The 14,492-nt window shown below is 46.0% G+C and overlaps 5 protein-coding genes across 5 annotated transcripts; 2 read left to right on the top strand and 3 right to left on the bottom strand.

Moving 5' to 3' along the window:
- Positions 1-1,870: 1,870 nt before the first annotated feature.
- Positions 1,871-2,837, bottom strand: EDB91DRAFT_1246035 (uncharacterized protein; the record flags this gene model as incomplete). Its single annotated transcript, XM_041322615.1, has 2 exons — positions 1,871-2,281; positions 2,340-2,837. 2 exons carry the CDS (start codon positions 2,835-2,837, stop codon positions 1,871-1,873), a joined length of 909 nt encoding a protein of 302 aa, XP_041179597.1.
- A 334-nt stretch (positions 2,838-3,171) lies between these two features.
- On the bottom strand, positions 3,172-4,989 carry EDB91DRAFT_1246034 (uncharacterized protein; the record flags this gene model as incomplete). The annotated part of the gene is made up of 7 exons (XM_041322614.1): positions 3,172-3,621; positions 3,716-3,936; positions 3,989-4,143; positions 4,194-4,258; positions 4,304-4,423; positions 4,473-4,642; positions 4,698-4,989. The coding sequence occupies 7 exons, from the start codon at positions 4,987-4,989 to the stop codon at positions 3,172-3,174; spliced, it is 1,473 nt and encodes a 490-aa protein (XP_041179596.1).
- Positions 4,990-6,703: 1,714 nt separating this feature from the next.
- On the top strand, positions 6,704-8,724 carry EDB91DRAFT_1080142 (uncharacterized protein; the record flags this gene model as incomplete). Its single annotated transcript, XM_041315194.1, has 3 exons — positions 6,704-8,436; positions 8,479-8,626; positions 8,665-8,724. 3 exons carry the CDS (start codon positions 6,704-6,706, stop codon positions 8,722-8,724), a joined length of 1,941 nt encoding a protein of 646 aa, XP_041179595.1.
- Positions 8,725-10,830: 2,106 nt separating this feature from the next.
- On the bottom strand, positions 10,831-12,966 carry EDB91DRAFT_1080141 (uncharacterized protein; the record flags this gene model as incomplete). The annotated part of the gene is made up of 12 exons (XM_041315193.1): positions 10,831-10,907; positions 10,933-11,018; positions 11,060-11,101; positions 11,151-11,240; positions 11,291-11,598; positions 11,802-12,028; positions 12,158-12,195; positions 12,240-12,276; positions 12,334-12,457; positions 12,480-12,512; positions 12,570-12,614; positions 12,826-12,966. The coding sequence occupies 12 exons, from the start codon at positions 12,964-12,966 to the stop codon at positions 10,831-10,833; spliced, it is 1,248 nt and encodes a 415-aa protein (XP_041179594.1).
- A 598-nt stretch (positions 12,967-13,564) lies between these two features.
- On the top strand, positions 13,565-14,101 carry EDB91DRAFT_1246031 (uncharacterized protein; the record flags this gene model as incomplete). Its single annotated transcript, XM_041322613.1, has 3 exons — positions 13,565-13,589; positions 13,641-13,768; positions 13,835-14,101. 3 exons carry the CDS (start codon positions 13,565-13,567, stop codon positions 14,099-14,101), a joined length of 420 nt encoding a protein of 139 aa, XP_041179593.1.
- Between the last annotated feature and the right edge of the window lie 391 nt (positions 14,102-14,492).

Here is a 14,492-nt window from a genome sequence, read left to right as displayed (position 1 = left end):
CTCTGACTTAGGCGAGCTGAGTTGGCTTCTGGGTTTGAAAGTCACCCGCGACTGCATTGCATGGACCATTAGCCTGTCCCAGAAGGCGTATATCGACACAGTCCTAGAGCGCTTCAACTTGACTGACGCGAAGAGCGCTCAAACGCCTATGGACGCTGGGACTATCCTATCTGCTGACCAGTCTCCTTCTACTCATGCTGAACTGCAAGCCATGGCTGATGTCCCATACCAGTGCACCATCGGTTCTCTCATGTATGCCACTACCAGCACTTGCCCAGATATTTCCTTTGCAGTCGCCACCCTGTCCCAATTCATGTGCAACCCTGGAAAGGCGCACTGGGAAGCAGCAAAGCGCGTCATGCACTACCTAAAAGGCACAGCGGACTACAAACTCACCCTTGGATCCACAGATGGAGGCCTTGAGGCATTTGTTGATGCAGACTGGGCGTCCCAGCCCCATCGCCATTTGATGTCAGGTTACATTGTATTGCTGAATGGAGGTCCCGTCACTTGGAGTGCACGTAAGCAGCCCTTGATTGCTTTATTGACTGCAGAGGCAGAATACATAGCACTAACAACTGTCGCCCGAGAGCTACTATACCTACAGTATCTCTCCAAAGAACTGTATGAGCCCCCTATTCTCCCGAGTCCCATCTACTGCGACAATCAGGCTGCCATCACCCTCGCGTCAAACGGAAAATTCCAGTCCCGCACTAAGCACATAGCCATTCGATACCACTTCATCCGCACCCACATCAAGGATGGCACCTTCCAATTGTTCTACTGCCCCAGTGAAGACAATGTGGCGGACACGTTCACTAAAGGTTTACCTTGCCCCTGTCTACAGAAGCTCAGAGCTCAAATGAGCCTGGATTGCGCTCAAGGGGGAGTGTTGGACTCTGAACAATACAAATGATGAGTTGAGCTGTCTGAAGGATCCGAGATGTCAGTGCAAGCGCAATAAAAGGAGTGATGGACGAACAACACTTTGACATCAGTTTGTACCAGTCATATATTCCATTTCTCAATCATTTTATTTTTTGTTTCCATCCTACATACTATAAAGTTACGAGCTGGTCCATATGAGCATCTCAGTTCTGACTACAGACTGAGATGTGAGTACCCGTTATTTTACAGACGCAATACAATGAGTTAACGAGTCACTAGTATTGTTTTAACTAGGTACAAGACTTGTAATAAAGAGTTCTGATTACAGACTGAGATTATTGTTTTAATTAGTGTCCCTCCCGTCCGCTCGTACCTGTAACTCACTACATGTACTAGCATAAAATAGAAAATAGCTACACATTTTTTGAGCTTTAGGTATATAGACTTGTAAATATGATCCCTAACATCCCTTCAATAGTATATGCACCCTTGGCAGCACTTTCACAATGTTCCCACACTATGTAAGACCCTATTTTTATGTTGCAGACAAGTAGTCTGTAAGACCTCATCTCTCACAAGGTCCTTCCCTTAATTCCAGGTTTTCTTGCACCTCTCCCTCGCGAGCATCGCTACTTGATATTTGGGGATATTTGGGGAGGGTGGGTTTGACGTCTCCTAGGATGTTTGCTCTCGAGCCTCTACAAATAACCTCTCCAGATGGTATCACCATCTTTGTATGTTGTTTTCGATGTTGGTGAGGTGATGGTAGATGTCTTTTTAATCCTCTAGAGGCTCCCATGATACTTCTGGCGAATTTAATTTAATTTCTGTGGTTCATCTCCCTTGTTCTAGCGCAATTCAGACATTCAGACACATAAGTATGCATTGATCAATATATAGTAGATACAAAGGGACTCGTAAAGACATCAACAGGTAGAAAGGTCAGACGCAAAGCCTCACAGTATAGTTAGATGATGATACATTACTCAATATATGCACGGGGGAGGGACTCAGTCAATTGCGGCTGAGATAAATTGAGGTCTGCGAGTCTAAGGAGCTCGTCCTCCATCCTCCAGGTCCTCAGGATACTTGTTGGGATACTCGCGCCTATATCCATGCTGATATCTCCCTCCTGGACTGAAATATGCGCTGCTTGGAGGGTGCCAATAACTTTCGACATATCCATCATATCCATCTCAAGAGTTGTGGTATGGAGCATCATGATACCCGCTGTTGTGATACTGAGGTTGAGGGCCATGAGAGGGTTGACGAGGCGGGCCATGAGTGGGCTGATGCTGATGAGGATGAGACTGAGGGCCATGAGGAAGTTGTGGAGTGCGGTGCATAGCATGAGGATCATGGTAATAGTCGGACTGGGGGTAGCGAGTGAAGCCTGGACCATAGCGTGGCGGTAATGGACCTCTTGGACATGGGTCATACATTGGTCTGACCTCTGCATCATGCAGGACTTCCATAGCAGGTTCACTGCGCCCGTGATTAGCTGCCAAAGTTGGCATGAGGTCAGGCTGCAGAGATGGAGGACGGTCTGAACAGATGGGGTCTGCATGCATGGTGTTGTCCTGGCTTACTGCGTGAGTTGTAGGATCTGTGTGGATGGGGTCTGTGCGCAAAGTGTTGCTTGCCACCACATGAGTAGCTGGCTTGGTCTGAATGGAATTTTCTGGGAGGGAAGGTACTTGCTGATGAATTTGCGAGGGGGACAAGGGTGGCAATGAGCGCGTGGGCACACTATTGGCATGACCAGCCGCAGCAGCAAACTCGGTGCTCGCAGGTGCCTCTACAGAGCCTCTGGCAGTGCCATCAGCGTCATTTGGTTCACTATCAGCATGACCTGCCGCAGCAACAGGCTCGGTGCTCGCGGGTGCCTCTATAGAGGCTCTGGCAGTGCCATCAGTGTCATTTGGTTCCGTGCTGGCCTTTGGAACCATTAATCACATCGTCAGTTCATAGGTATGAGGCTGATTAATGCCACACAAAAATTACCTTGAACTTTGTGGCCATCACACAGGTGTTTAGCAGGTTGTTCTATCACTGTGTAGCATGGGTAAGTTTTGTTGCAGCTCACAACAAACACAAAAACTCACCTCGTGCAGTTACATTGGGAGCCTCCTCATCATCTGAGGACTCGACAGTGGAAGGTTGTTTACTCTTCTCAACATGTGCTTTGCCTTTCCCCTTCAAGCTCTTCAGATGTCCTGCCTTTGGAAAAGGAGGCGAAACCCTTTTCTTCAATGCTCGCAAAGTGGTCTCCGACTTCGCCTTTCATTTCTTAGATGCAGCAGAGTCATCTTCATAGTCCGAGTCGCTCTTGGTGTTGTCATCATCTTCAGGCTTCTCAGAGCCAGAGTGAGGATCGCTGACCTCACTGGACAAAAGCGAAATGACTTCCTTCTTGATGATCTTCTTGATGATTTTCTTCTTGTTCTTCTTGTCCTTCTTCTGGCTCTTTGGGAGCCTCACCACCTTGAATTTGCATGACGGGGGAGGTTTAAGAACAGGTTGAATGGAACCATCATCATCAGAGTCATTGTCATCAGAGATAGTTATGGCAGATGTGTGTGACTTCGTTGGTGCCTTTTTTATTCTGGTAGCAGCTGCACTCGGCTTTGCACAGGGAAGTCCAAGGCAATCTGATTGCCCGTTTCCAAAAAGACGACACCCTCCTCTATGAATGGAATCTTCTGTGGGAGGTGCTCCTTCTAATATTGGCATCTTGGAGGTGAGGAGTTTTGCTATAAAGAAGCATCTGCTATAAGCATGCGCAAAATAACATAGTTTAAAACATATGTTGCATAGCCTCAGAAACCTTTTTGACCTGCATAGAGCCTGCCTTTAAGGCTGCGACCAAAATCCCAGTCTCCTTCAGAGTCAAATTGGCGATTCCTTTGTTTGAAGTCGTGTGGAAACCGCCAGGGAGCAACACATCCTCTGGATATCCCTTGATGATCATCCCAAGATGGATGAGCTCCGCAGGAAGAGTCTTCCATGGAAAGTTCCTCTTGGATGATAGTTTGCCACCGAGTTTCTCTATTGTTTATTGTCAGCGCACAAAGAACTAACCAAATGTACTGAGACTCACCAATTTGTCGAGCTAACTCTTGCTTGATCCATGGGATTCCGTTCTTTGCAATATCCAGGCACTCTTTGATTATTGGTGCTTCAGACTGGTTGCATTGGATGATCTCAACTTCATCCTTGAAGGTGTCTTCAACAACACCCAGAGACATTAGGTTACTTGTATCAATGCTCAGCATAGATTCTGAATAAAATACATCCATGCTTACTATACTTGGGCTTTGAGATGGCCAATGATGGTATCATCATCGGCTTTACAGCGCATGAGCCAAAACTACAAGAGGGTTGTCAGAACATCCCCTCATGGTGCAAAAAATACCCTTATGCCTGCAGCTCCAGCCATCGTATGGGCCAAACCCAGAGAACCATCCTGATTGACAACTTTTCCACATGTTACCAGTGCACCCTCAAACCCAAAATGAGCAGCAGCGATATCCATCTGTGCGATGTCAGAAACACCTCATTACGAAATGAAGAACTGGACGTACCATAGCCGAGACCTTCTTGCCAAACTTATGAAACTCCTGGGCCCGCATAGCAACTGTCTGTGGCACACCCATGAGGATCGTGGCCTCCTCATGATACTCAAGAATTGTTTGCCACGAGTCCAGATATTCCTTTTTAAACTGCTCATAACAATTGCAACGCACAGTTGCACCTTAAAATCCATCAAATTAGAAAGATGGCATCAAACAAAATTAAGAAACATTCACTTGGTGTGCCAGGACCCTCGGGAGTCATGTCACCAAGTCTTTTCAGCTCCTGCTGGGGATATGCTTTGAAGTAGCTGCTATAAGCATTCCAGTGGTTGACGCTGTGGAAGGAACACCTGTTGCTCTTGTGCCATAAAGCGATGACTTGATGGGTAGGAATAGAGGTGTTGTGGCTGACGTCGCAAATAACAGATTCGAGCTTCATAAAGCCCTCTTGGAGTAAGGCATTTGCCATGCCCTGCCTTCGACCTTTGACCGTAGGGACAGCATCACCTTGATCGTCCACATCCATGGTGTCATGAATGTTACCAACTGCACCTAAATTTCGATTATCGAACCCTAAGTCACCTTATCCGATAAGATTAGATTAGATAGATCCCTGATAAGATAAGATGGATAACCGGCTAATGACCACTATCTTTACATCACATCTATACTACATCGACGTCATCCATCCTTATCCATAACCCTAGACATACGAACTCATCACATCCTTAGAAGTCCTACGATTAGGCAACGGGTTACATCATAAGCATCTACGTGCCTCTATGATCAAACCATAACCGAGAGTCCTTTACGAATTATCTCTCGAAGAAGTCATCACCTCTTCACATCACAGACCTTTATATCTTCACACATGACATGTTAAGAGTTACCTCTGTCATTCACCGAACCCCTTACATTAGAACCTGTTGCACAGTCATAGCAAGAACCCCGAACCCCTATCACAGAAGCATCGCTCATAGAGAAGCATGTTCATTACCGAAGACCCTGGAGAATCCCTAGATACGATCGCACCCGATACATCTCCAGATCCAGATCCTATCTAGATTCTAGATCTAGATCCTTAGATCCAATCTCTTAATCGAGATCCTTAATCACCGCTCGAGACTTCTTATCACAGAACTCTCTCACACCCTTCTTAATCTCCGTCCACCCTGAATAGAAGCAGTCCCTGAGAACCCTGCTTAATTACCGATACCCCTAGCCCTATGAACCCTTTACCCTTCTCTTCTTGTAGTTGATTGGTTGATAAGACGCCGTAAACCCTAGGTGCAATGTTATGACCGTATATAGTTATATCACATACCTTTCATACTCAGATAGCTCCGCCCCAATAGTAGTATATAGTCTAGGTAGTAGTCAGTAGTACTCCTTAGACTTAACCTCCTCGTTTCTACGTTATCGTAGGGCCTAGACGTTCCCTCTCAAATCCATCTCGCTTTATCCTCTTCAGACTGAGTCCTGTGGTGTGATTAAACTCCAGACACCTACTAGTTAGGTTAAGGGACGTTGGTCATAACATTAGGTTAAGTCTTCTTTACCACCCGACTCGATTGTGTTCGCCCTCTTGTACTCCAACCTTCGGGCGACTATTAGACGACGCTCCTATCATTCATCATCCTTCGCACGATTCTATTTGTCCTTCGACACTCGTATACTCCATCCTCGCAAGAGACGACGATCCGACTTTCGAACGGCACTTGTGTCGATAACCTTCCACCCAGAACATCGGCTGTTCTGCTGAGCTTAGTCTCGCGGATCACGTTTTAAATCATCTTTCCCAGACCGCAGCCCCGCACTTCTTTTGTGCACATTCCCTCCCCTAGTTAGTAGAAGTAGACCAGGCCCTGCCTTACTGCAGCCGCCAGTCTATAAGGAACAGTGACATATAGGTCCTGTATCCGTCGCCTTGAGTGCTGGCCCAATACCTGCCTGCTCAACGCTATATCCTAGAACCCCTTCATAGAATTAGAGAACGGCACTCGCAAGTGTAGTAGCAATATTGCGTTGGTTCTCACGCATATTGTTTACCGCATTCTAGTATAAATTACCGTAGCCTTTTACCTTAGAACCTAGTTGGCCAAGAAGCCGGCAACTACGTTACTATACGGGCTTAGGTCGCCTCTCTATCATCATTTTCCTTTTTCGGTCATATCTTACGAGATCCCTGACAAATCAAAAATATACTCTGTTGAATAGGATTCCGGAACGCAGCCGGCAACATGAGATATTCCGCCCCTACCGTTGATGACTATGAAGAGCTAGCTTCTCAAATCAGAGAAGGCTTTTGCTTTAATACGCATCACGCAAAGGGACCGCAAATCACACACTGGATTGGTGTAGAATTTGAAGATGGAGAAATCTCCTATCAGAGCCTTTGCAAGAATTGCGCTAAGGCAAATAAAAGGACTGTAGACACGTTCCGAATTAGGTGTAGAGGCGCAATGGCTGAATTGCCATCCCTCGCTATCCGAACCGCATACGTTGACACACTACCATCGTCACCCTGCTCAACTCCCTCGTCATCGCCCACATCATCTTCTCAATCATCGCCGTTACTGTCATCGAGAGAAATGACAACCCAGTGGCCCAAGATTGCCAACGTACAAAATCCCGAGCCCAAGGTTGCTCCGAAACCCGTAGTAGTCGCGCAGTCCGTAGGACAGAAGATACACGACGAGCCGAAAGGCAAAGGGAAAGAAACCCTTACAGAAAATATCAGGATGTCGTCGGGTTCCTCTAAACCTAAGGAGTTGACTGGTACTCAGAAACCAGAGAAAGTAGCACCGATTGAAATCAAGAAAGAAACCTTCGCGGAAGAAATCTTGAGATTAAAAAGAGACTACGGAATCAAGGACAAGACCACTGAAGCGACTAAAGTAGAAGTCATGGAAGTGGAAGTCGTTGAAATAAAAGCAGTAGTCCCTGCTAAACAAAAAGACGAGAAATCGGAGACAACCGATGAAACAAACAAAGGACCAGTCGAGTCTGGTTTATCAAAATCACAAATCAAGAGACAGAAACAAAAGGAAGCTAGATTAGCAAGGGCTTCTTCCGTTAAAGTCTCAGAGCAGAAACCCACTGCCGAAACAAATAAGGTAAAGGAGCAGATCCTCCCTGCTTTACCAAATGAGAAGACGGAGCATGAAACCGTAGAGAAGGTTGCAAAACCTATCGAAGAGTCGTTGTCCGACCTAGATAAAATAATCGCAGAAAACATGCTAAAACGCGCTATGGAAACATTAGAAGCGCTAAGAGTTGCTGAACGCCGAAAGGCCGAGGAAGCAGCAGAGATACTCCGACAGATCAAGGAGGTCTCAGAAGTTGTTATGCCACCAACGATAGAAAAGGCAATGGATGTAGTCCGTAGGACAGAAGAGACATCCAAGGTTGAAATACCTATTGAAATAGAAAGTGCAGTCCGTAGGACAGAAGAGGCACTAGAGATACCGGTTGAAAGTCCGAGGACCCCAAATATTCTATACCGTTCCCCACGGCGAAAGTCTGAGCCATATCCCGAAGGCGAAGACGAAGTCCCAGAGAGCTATAAAAGAACCGAAGATAGAGATCGTCGAGAAGACCAGGAATGGAATCACCTGGCAGTAATAATCCATCCCACAAAGAGCAAGAATGCTAGTGGCGCAATAGAGGAAGACTGCAGAGAATTCCTAGTCAACGATGTAGACCATTACATCTTATTCGATGACAAAGATGAATCATACCGCCTTAAGCAAAAAAGGAAGTTCGAGGTAGATTCATGGTTCACCACGGCTTATGGCCGCTTAATCGCTCAAATGGACGAGTGGAACGATGCCCCATGTACTTGGGATGAAATAGAGGTAGAGATGCCTCTCCAAAGAACCATCTACGAGAAGAAAGAGGAGCTAGCCGAAGTAAAGGCTGGTAAATCAAGGGAAGAACCAATGGAGGAGATAATGACCGCTGGTGTTGAGGAGTATGTGATCAGAATCACTCCCTCACCATGTCCGATCCCCAGAGTGTTCCTACCAAGACATAGGTCCTCTGAGAAAACTCAGAAGTCGCCAAACGAGGCGCAAAAACCGGTTAAGCCACCGGTAGAGAAAAAGGCAAATCCTATTCCTAGGGCTTTTAAGCCGAGAACAGAAAAGAAGGAGAAGACCCCAGTCACAGTCTTCAAATTCAAATCCAGAACCCTATGTAGAAACGGCCCGAAGTGCCGATATGGTTCTCTTTGTGCATTCGCACATCCCGAAAGGAGTAGTCCCTCCTTTAAATCAAAAGACAAGATCGGTGTAAGCCCACCGAAACCAAAGGCAGTTCCATCTGCAAGGATAGTAGAAAAGAACGTAGACCGTAGGTCAGAAGAAACGTTCCCTATCAAAGGTTTCTCTATTAAGGGAGCAGCAGAACGAGAACGCAGAAGGAAAACTGCTAAAGAAACCAAAGTAAACTCAAAGAAAGAGATTGAGGAAATAACGCTAGAAGGTCTAGAAGCGTTATTAAAAAAGCTTATCGCAGAGAAGGCGAAGCAACCCTCAAAGGAATCTACGAGTAAGGGTAGTCCTCCCCCTAAACAAAGGAGCGAAACACCGAAACCGAGTATCGAGAAAAAGCTATATGCTATAGAATGTAAGACCCAAGCGAAGGGCATTCAAGCTACGCTTATCGAGAGAAAGGAAGACGGGAAAAGGCAGTCGATTGCCATGTTTACGAAACCGATGACCGACAACAAAGTCGCATACTCAGCAGAAGACAAAGATTTGCTCTCGATATATAGAGCCCTGCAAGAGTGGAAGCACATAGTTGAAAAGTCACCCCTACCAGTGGAAGTCATCCTAGACTCACGAAACCTGGAAAAAATAGACAAATTGCACACATTGACTAGACGTCAAGCTAGATGGTGTTTATTCCTAGCGCAATTTAATATCATATGTCTATCCAGGAGGCTAGACCACAAAGGGGGGGTAAAATCCCATATCGTATCAGAAAACTCGAACAATTTCCTTATGAATACCACCTTCTTTAAGGATCACGCAGCAAAACGAGGCCATACTCTAGTCCATAAGATAGAGAAGACGCTCTTGCTAGTCATCGCAGAGTGCAAAGACAGAGACGCCGAAGTAGCTAAAGTAATCAAAGAAAAGAAACTCGAGAACGTCCGACTAAGAAAGGGACTAGAAGAGTGGAATTCAGAAGAAAATCTCATCCTCCACAGAGGACTGGTATATGTACCAAAAAGAACGGATTTACGCCACAGTCTATTGGATTTGTACAAAGGTTCCGCCCTTGGTCCTCTAAAGAGCTTGTTGGAAAAGGTATCGCAGAACTATTGGTGGCCAGGAATGGCGCATGAAATTAGCGCCTATGAAAAGAAAGACAAAGTTGACGAACCGCTTAGCGCTGTATTCGCACCTAAACCAAGTCTTCAGAAGCGGGTTAGATTCCAAGAACCAAAAGACGCACAAAAGAAACTCTGGCAAGCCGCCGACGCCGCTCGCCATGACAACGTCTTTACTCCTCGAATAATCCCCAACGCCGCACCAATACCCTCCGCACCATCCGTTCCCAAGGTGATCTTAAGTAGAGAAAGAAAACCAGAACCGCAGTCACAATCCCCAAGTAGAAAGTCCAAGGATCAGAAGCTATCGCCGAAAAAAGAGACATCATGGAATGAAAAGAGAACAGCGCTGAGAGAAGAAAAGTTATACGAAGGTTTCCTTAAATGGAAAAAAGAAATCTCACGCTCAATCTAGACAACCATATCGATTCGCGAGGACGCTCATCCTTAAAATGGGGGTAATGTCATGAATGTTACCAACTGCACCTAAATTTCGATTATCGAACCCTAAGTCACCTTATCCGATAAGATTAGATTAGATAGATCCCTGATAAGATAAGATGGATAACCGGCTAATGACCACTATCTTTACATCACATCTATACTACATCGACGTCATCCATCCTTATCCATAACCCTAGACATACGAACTCATCACATCCTTAGAAGTCCTACGATTAGGCAACGGGTTACATCATAAGCATCTACGTGCCTCTATGATCAAACCATAACCGAGAGTCCTTTACGAATTATCTCTCGAAGAAGTCATCACCTCTTCACATCGCAGACCTTTATATCTTCACACATGACATGTTAAGAGTTACCTCTGTCATTCACCGAACCCCTTACATTAGAACCTGTTGCACAGTCATAGCAAGAACCCCGAACCCCTATCACAGAAGCATCGCTCATAGAGAAGCATGTTCATTACCGAAGACCCTGGAGAATCCCTAGATACGATCGCACCCGATACATCTCCAGATCCAGATCCTATCTAGATTCTAGATCTAGATCCTTAGATCCAATCTCTTAATCGAGATCCTTAATCACCGCTCGAGACTTCTTATCACAGAACTCTCTCACACCCTTCTTAATCTCCGTCCACCCTGAATAGAAGCAGTCCCTGAGAACCCTGCTTAATTACCGATACCCCTAGCCCTATGAACCCTTTACCCTTCTCTTCTTGTAGTTGATTGGTTGATAAGACGCCGTAAACCCTAGGTGCAATGTTATGACCGTATATAGTTATATCACATACCTTTCATACTCAGATAGCTCCGCCCCAATAGTAGTATATAGTCTAGGTAGTAGTCAGTAGTACTCCTTAGACTTAACCTCCTCGTTTCTACGTTATCGTAGGGCCTAGACGTTCCCTCTCAAATCCATCTCGCTTTATCCTCTTCAGACTGAGTCCTGTGGTGTGATTAAACTCCAGACACCTACTAGTTAGGTTAAGGGACGTTGGTCATAACACATGGCCATGTCGGACCCAAAATCCATGTCCGTGGGGATGAATTTGGGATGAGGCGTGTCCCAGTCCCCAACAGTGGGCGTCGGAGGAATGATCCGTGTGTGAGGGACTGCAGGCAGCATTGTCGACGGTCCAGCTATGGGAACCCCATCGACATTGGTACCCAAAATACTGAAGTTGATACCACAGAAGTTGTAATCCTCCTGCACAAAGGCAGGTGTGGCGAATAAGTTCGGCCGTGGAGGCTCGTGCGAGTGGGAAGGGATGATCTGAGGAGTGTCATAGAATAAATCTTGAACAGGCTGAGCCTGACCAGGGGGCATAGGCTGTCGGGGAACAGCAGGTTGAAATGGGACTGAACGTTGTCAGGGAACAGGCTGAAATGGGACTGAGCGTTGGTGGGGGCCAGTGTGCAAGAACTCTGAGGTTGGCTTGACAAGAGGCTGAGATGGCACTGAACATTGTCAGGGACAGCGAGGAAGGACTCTGAGTCCTCTGACGTTGGCTCGACAAGCCTTGCCCAACACACCAATGCCTCCTTGACCAAGCCTCCATCGCGGTTGGTGGCTTTGATGTGGGTCTGGAGTTTGGTTGGAGTTTTGATGACAGGAGTGAGCTGACGCCTTCCCCCGCCAACTTGCTCTTCGAGAAATTCTTGTTCACTGTCAGCCACGTGAGGCTCAGCGTGAGTGGAGGAGGCAAAGTATTCAGGAGGCAGAGATTTTTGTAATTCTTCAGAAGATTTTTGAGTCATAGCTAGGGATGCATTAACGATTGTATGGTTGTAATCATTGAGACCTTACTTGATATTTGGGTGGACAGGTTTTTTTTCTAGACAGAGGGTTAATCAACAAGGCTAAAGCACAAGGAAGACTTGAAACTTACAGATGAATGTACAAATGTACGAAGACGATTTGAAAGAACTTCACAGTGGGTGGTGTAACAGAGAGGGCTTTAAAAAACTTACAGATATCCATCTTCATCTGGTATGATGAAGGGATCCGCTGTTTAAAAACAGAAGACTGAGGTTAAGAACTCTGTGATCGATGAGAAAAACTCACATATGGTATTGTAGATGCTGCCCGTTAGGCAAGTGCATCGCCAGAGCCTCACCAGCCAATCGAGATTAAGTGCTGCATGGTTCCAAGTGTGGATCACTATGTAGTTCATCAATGAGTTTTTTTGCTGGAAGGACGCAAGGATGCACCTTGATTCTCAAAGGAAGGTTGCATGATGCACCCTGGAAATGGTTTGATAGTAAGATTGAAATGTCCGAGTTTGCATTAGGGGAGCTCACAGTAGGTTGCTTCTGCTTCTGCTTCTGCTTCTGCTTTTGCTTCTGCTGACACGTGAGAGACAAGGGTTATCGGTGTGTTATGTAAGCAGTTAACTCCCTAACCATTCTACACATGGCTCGCAGCTCGCTACATCAGCAATACTTAGAATCCTATATCTTTTTTATGATCATTCAAGCACTCTTTCAACCTGAAAAAGCCAGATGTATTCTGATGGCTCCATGAATCAGTACTAGTGACTCAGATATCCATGCTCACCTCATGTTGATATTTTTTACCAAACAAGACCTTGTAATTTGCCTTTGCGCTGATTTCTGCGATGAGTTTCCACACACGTGAGTGCTTGTTCTCGTTCCAGTGAATGTTGGGTAGATTCTGTGTCTTCTTCAATTTAGCCATGCGAGAGTATAAAGTAGAGTACAATGCAACTTAGCACACTCCAAGCGCGATGGCCAGAAATGGCATATTCAATTTAGTTTTTATTTATTTTGCTGTATATGTGAAAATATCGATTTATTATGACGCAGAAGCAGAAGCGACCTACTGTGAGCTCCCCTATTTACACGTGGGAAATTGAATGCCAATGCCAATGCCATCATCAATGCATGTGTGAGAAGATGTTAGAACTTCCTATTGGCACATCAATGCATCAGTATTCGCATCATCAACGAGGCCGAGGCGCAACCACGTATCCTAACTTCTGGCTCCTTTGAGGGGCACTTCCACCAATTACAAAGGTGTGCTTCTCCATCGCTATCAATTCGACCTACACTATTGATTACATCCTCCGCTATCAGTGACATGCTCATTTGAACCTCCTTGCCCATCTCTCGCCACATCATCTTGCTCAATGAATTTCGCCAGGCTCAACTACTAACTAGACAGCCTCGCATCCAAGCATGGACTACCCCCCCAGAAAGTTTTAGAGGAGTGGCTGGAGACACGCCAAAGCATTAATGAGGAGGATTGGAGGCAGATGGAAGGCATCCCATGCATCATGGGTGGATTGACTGAGCTATGTGGTGAGTTCTGTAGTTTTCAAGCATACTGTGTGATTCCTAAATATATTGCAGGCAAACTCAACTTCCAGGGCAGGAATTTCGCCTGGAAGACCCTACCCGCCCTACTAGCAAAACGCGGCTATGTCATCCACAACTATCCTGAGTACACCCTCATGCCAGGCGAGAAACGCACCATGCTCGTATAGAGCAAAGGCATCCATGACCTATCACTTCAAGATCATGATGTACTCGCAAATGCTCTCAAGGACAACTCGCTGACCGTTCAACACATCACCACAGATGAAGCTCGTCGAAGGCTTTTGCGCTCACATGACCCAGTCATCATTGGTGAGGCTCCTGGGTCTGAGTTGCAGTACTCACATGGCCGTTGCCAGTTCTTCAATTCTCGCATTGATCAGAAAGGTCTTCATCGTCTCATTTCTCCTGCGCCTTCTCCTGTGCCTTCTCCTGCGCCTTCTCCTGTGCCTTCTGCGCCTTCTCATCATCACTATCAGAGACTTCGGAGATGCTGAGTAGTATCCCCAACACCATCTTCTGCTCCTTCTCATCGTACACCATCTTCTACTCCCTCTCATTGTCCCAAACACCACATGTTCATGGAGGTTCCTTCCCCAATCACTCTACCTGCTGGTCAATGTCATACCAGTGACCTCATTCCAGAGATAGTCTCCCTGACACAGCATTCAAGGATGACGAGCACCAGTGTCAACAAGCTTATCCCATCGCAGGAGAATTAAGTACAAGTAGCCGAAAGATGTGTATCCTGTACTCTAGCCTCGTGTGTATGCCCTTCTGGAAAATAAAGTTTGTTTTGTGTTGGATCTTTTGCATCATCCACCGAGAATTCAAACAGGGCCTGAAAGGGCAAGATTTGATGTTTTTTGCGGTACTATGGAAGGGTAA

The sequence above is a fragment of the Suillus paluster genome, assembly GCF_016628075.1.
Source record: "Suillus paluster strain FC165 chromosome Unknown EDB91scaffold_13, whole genome shotgun sequence".
NCBI lineage: Eukaryota > Fungi > Basidiomycota > Agaricomycetes > Boletales > Suillaceae > Suillus > Suillus paluster.
Note: the sequence above shows the minus strand (reverse complement) of the source record. Positions and strands in the feature narration are given on the sequence as shown.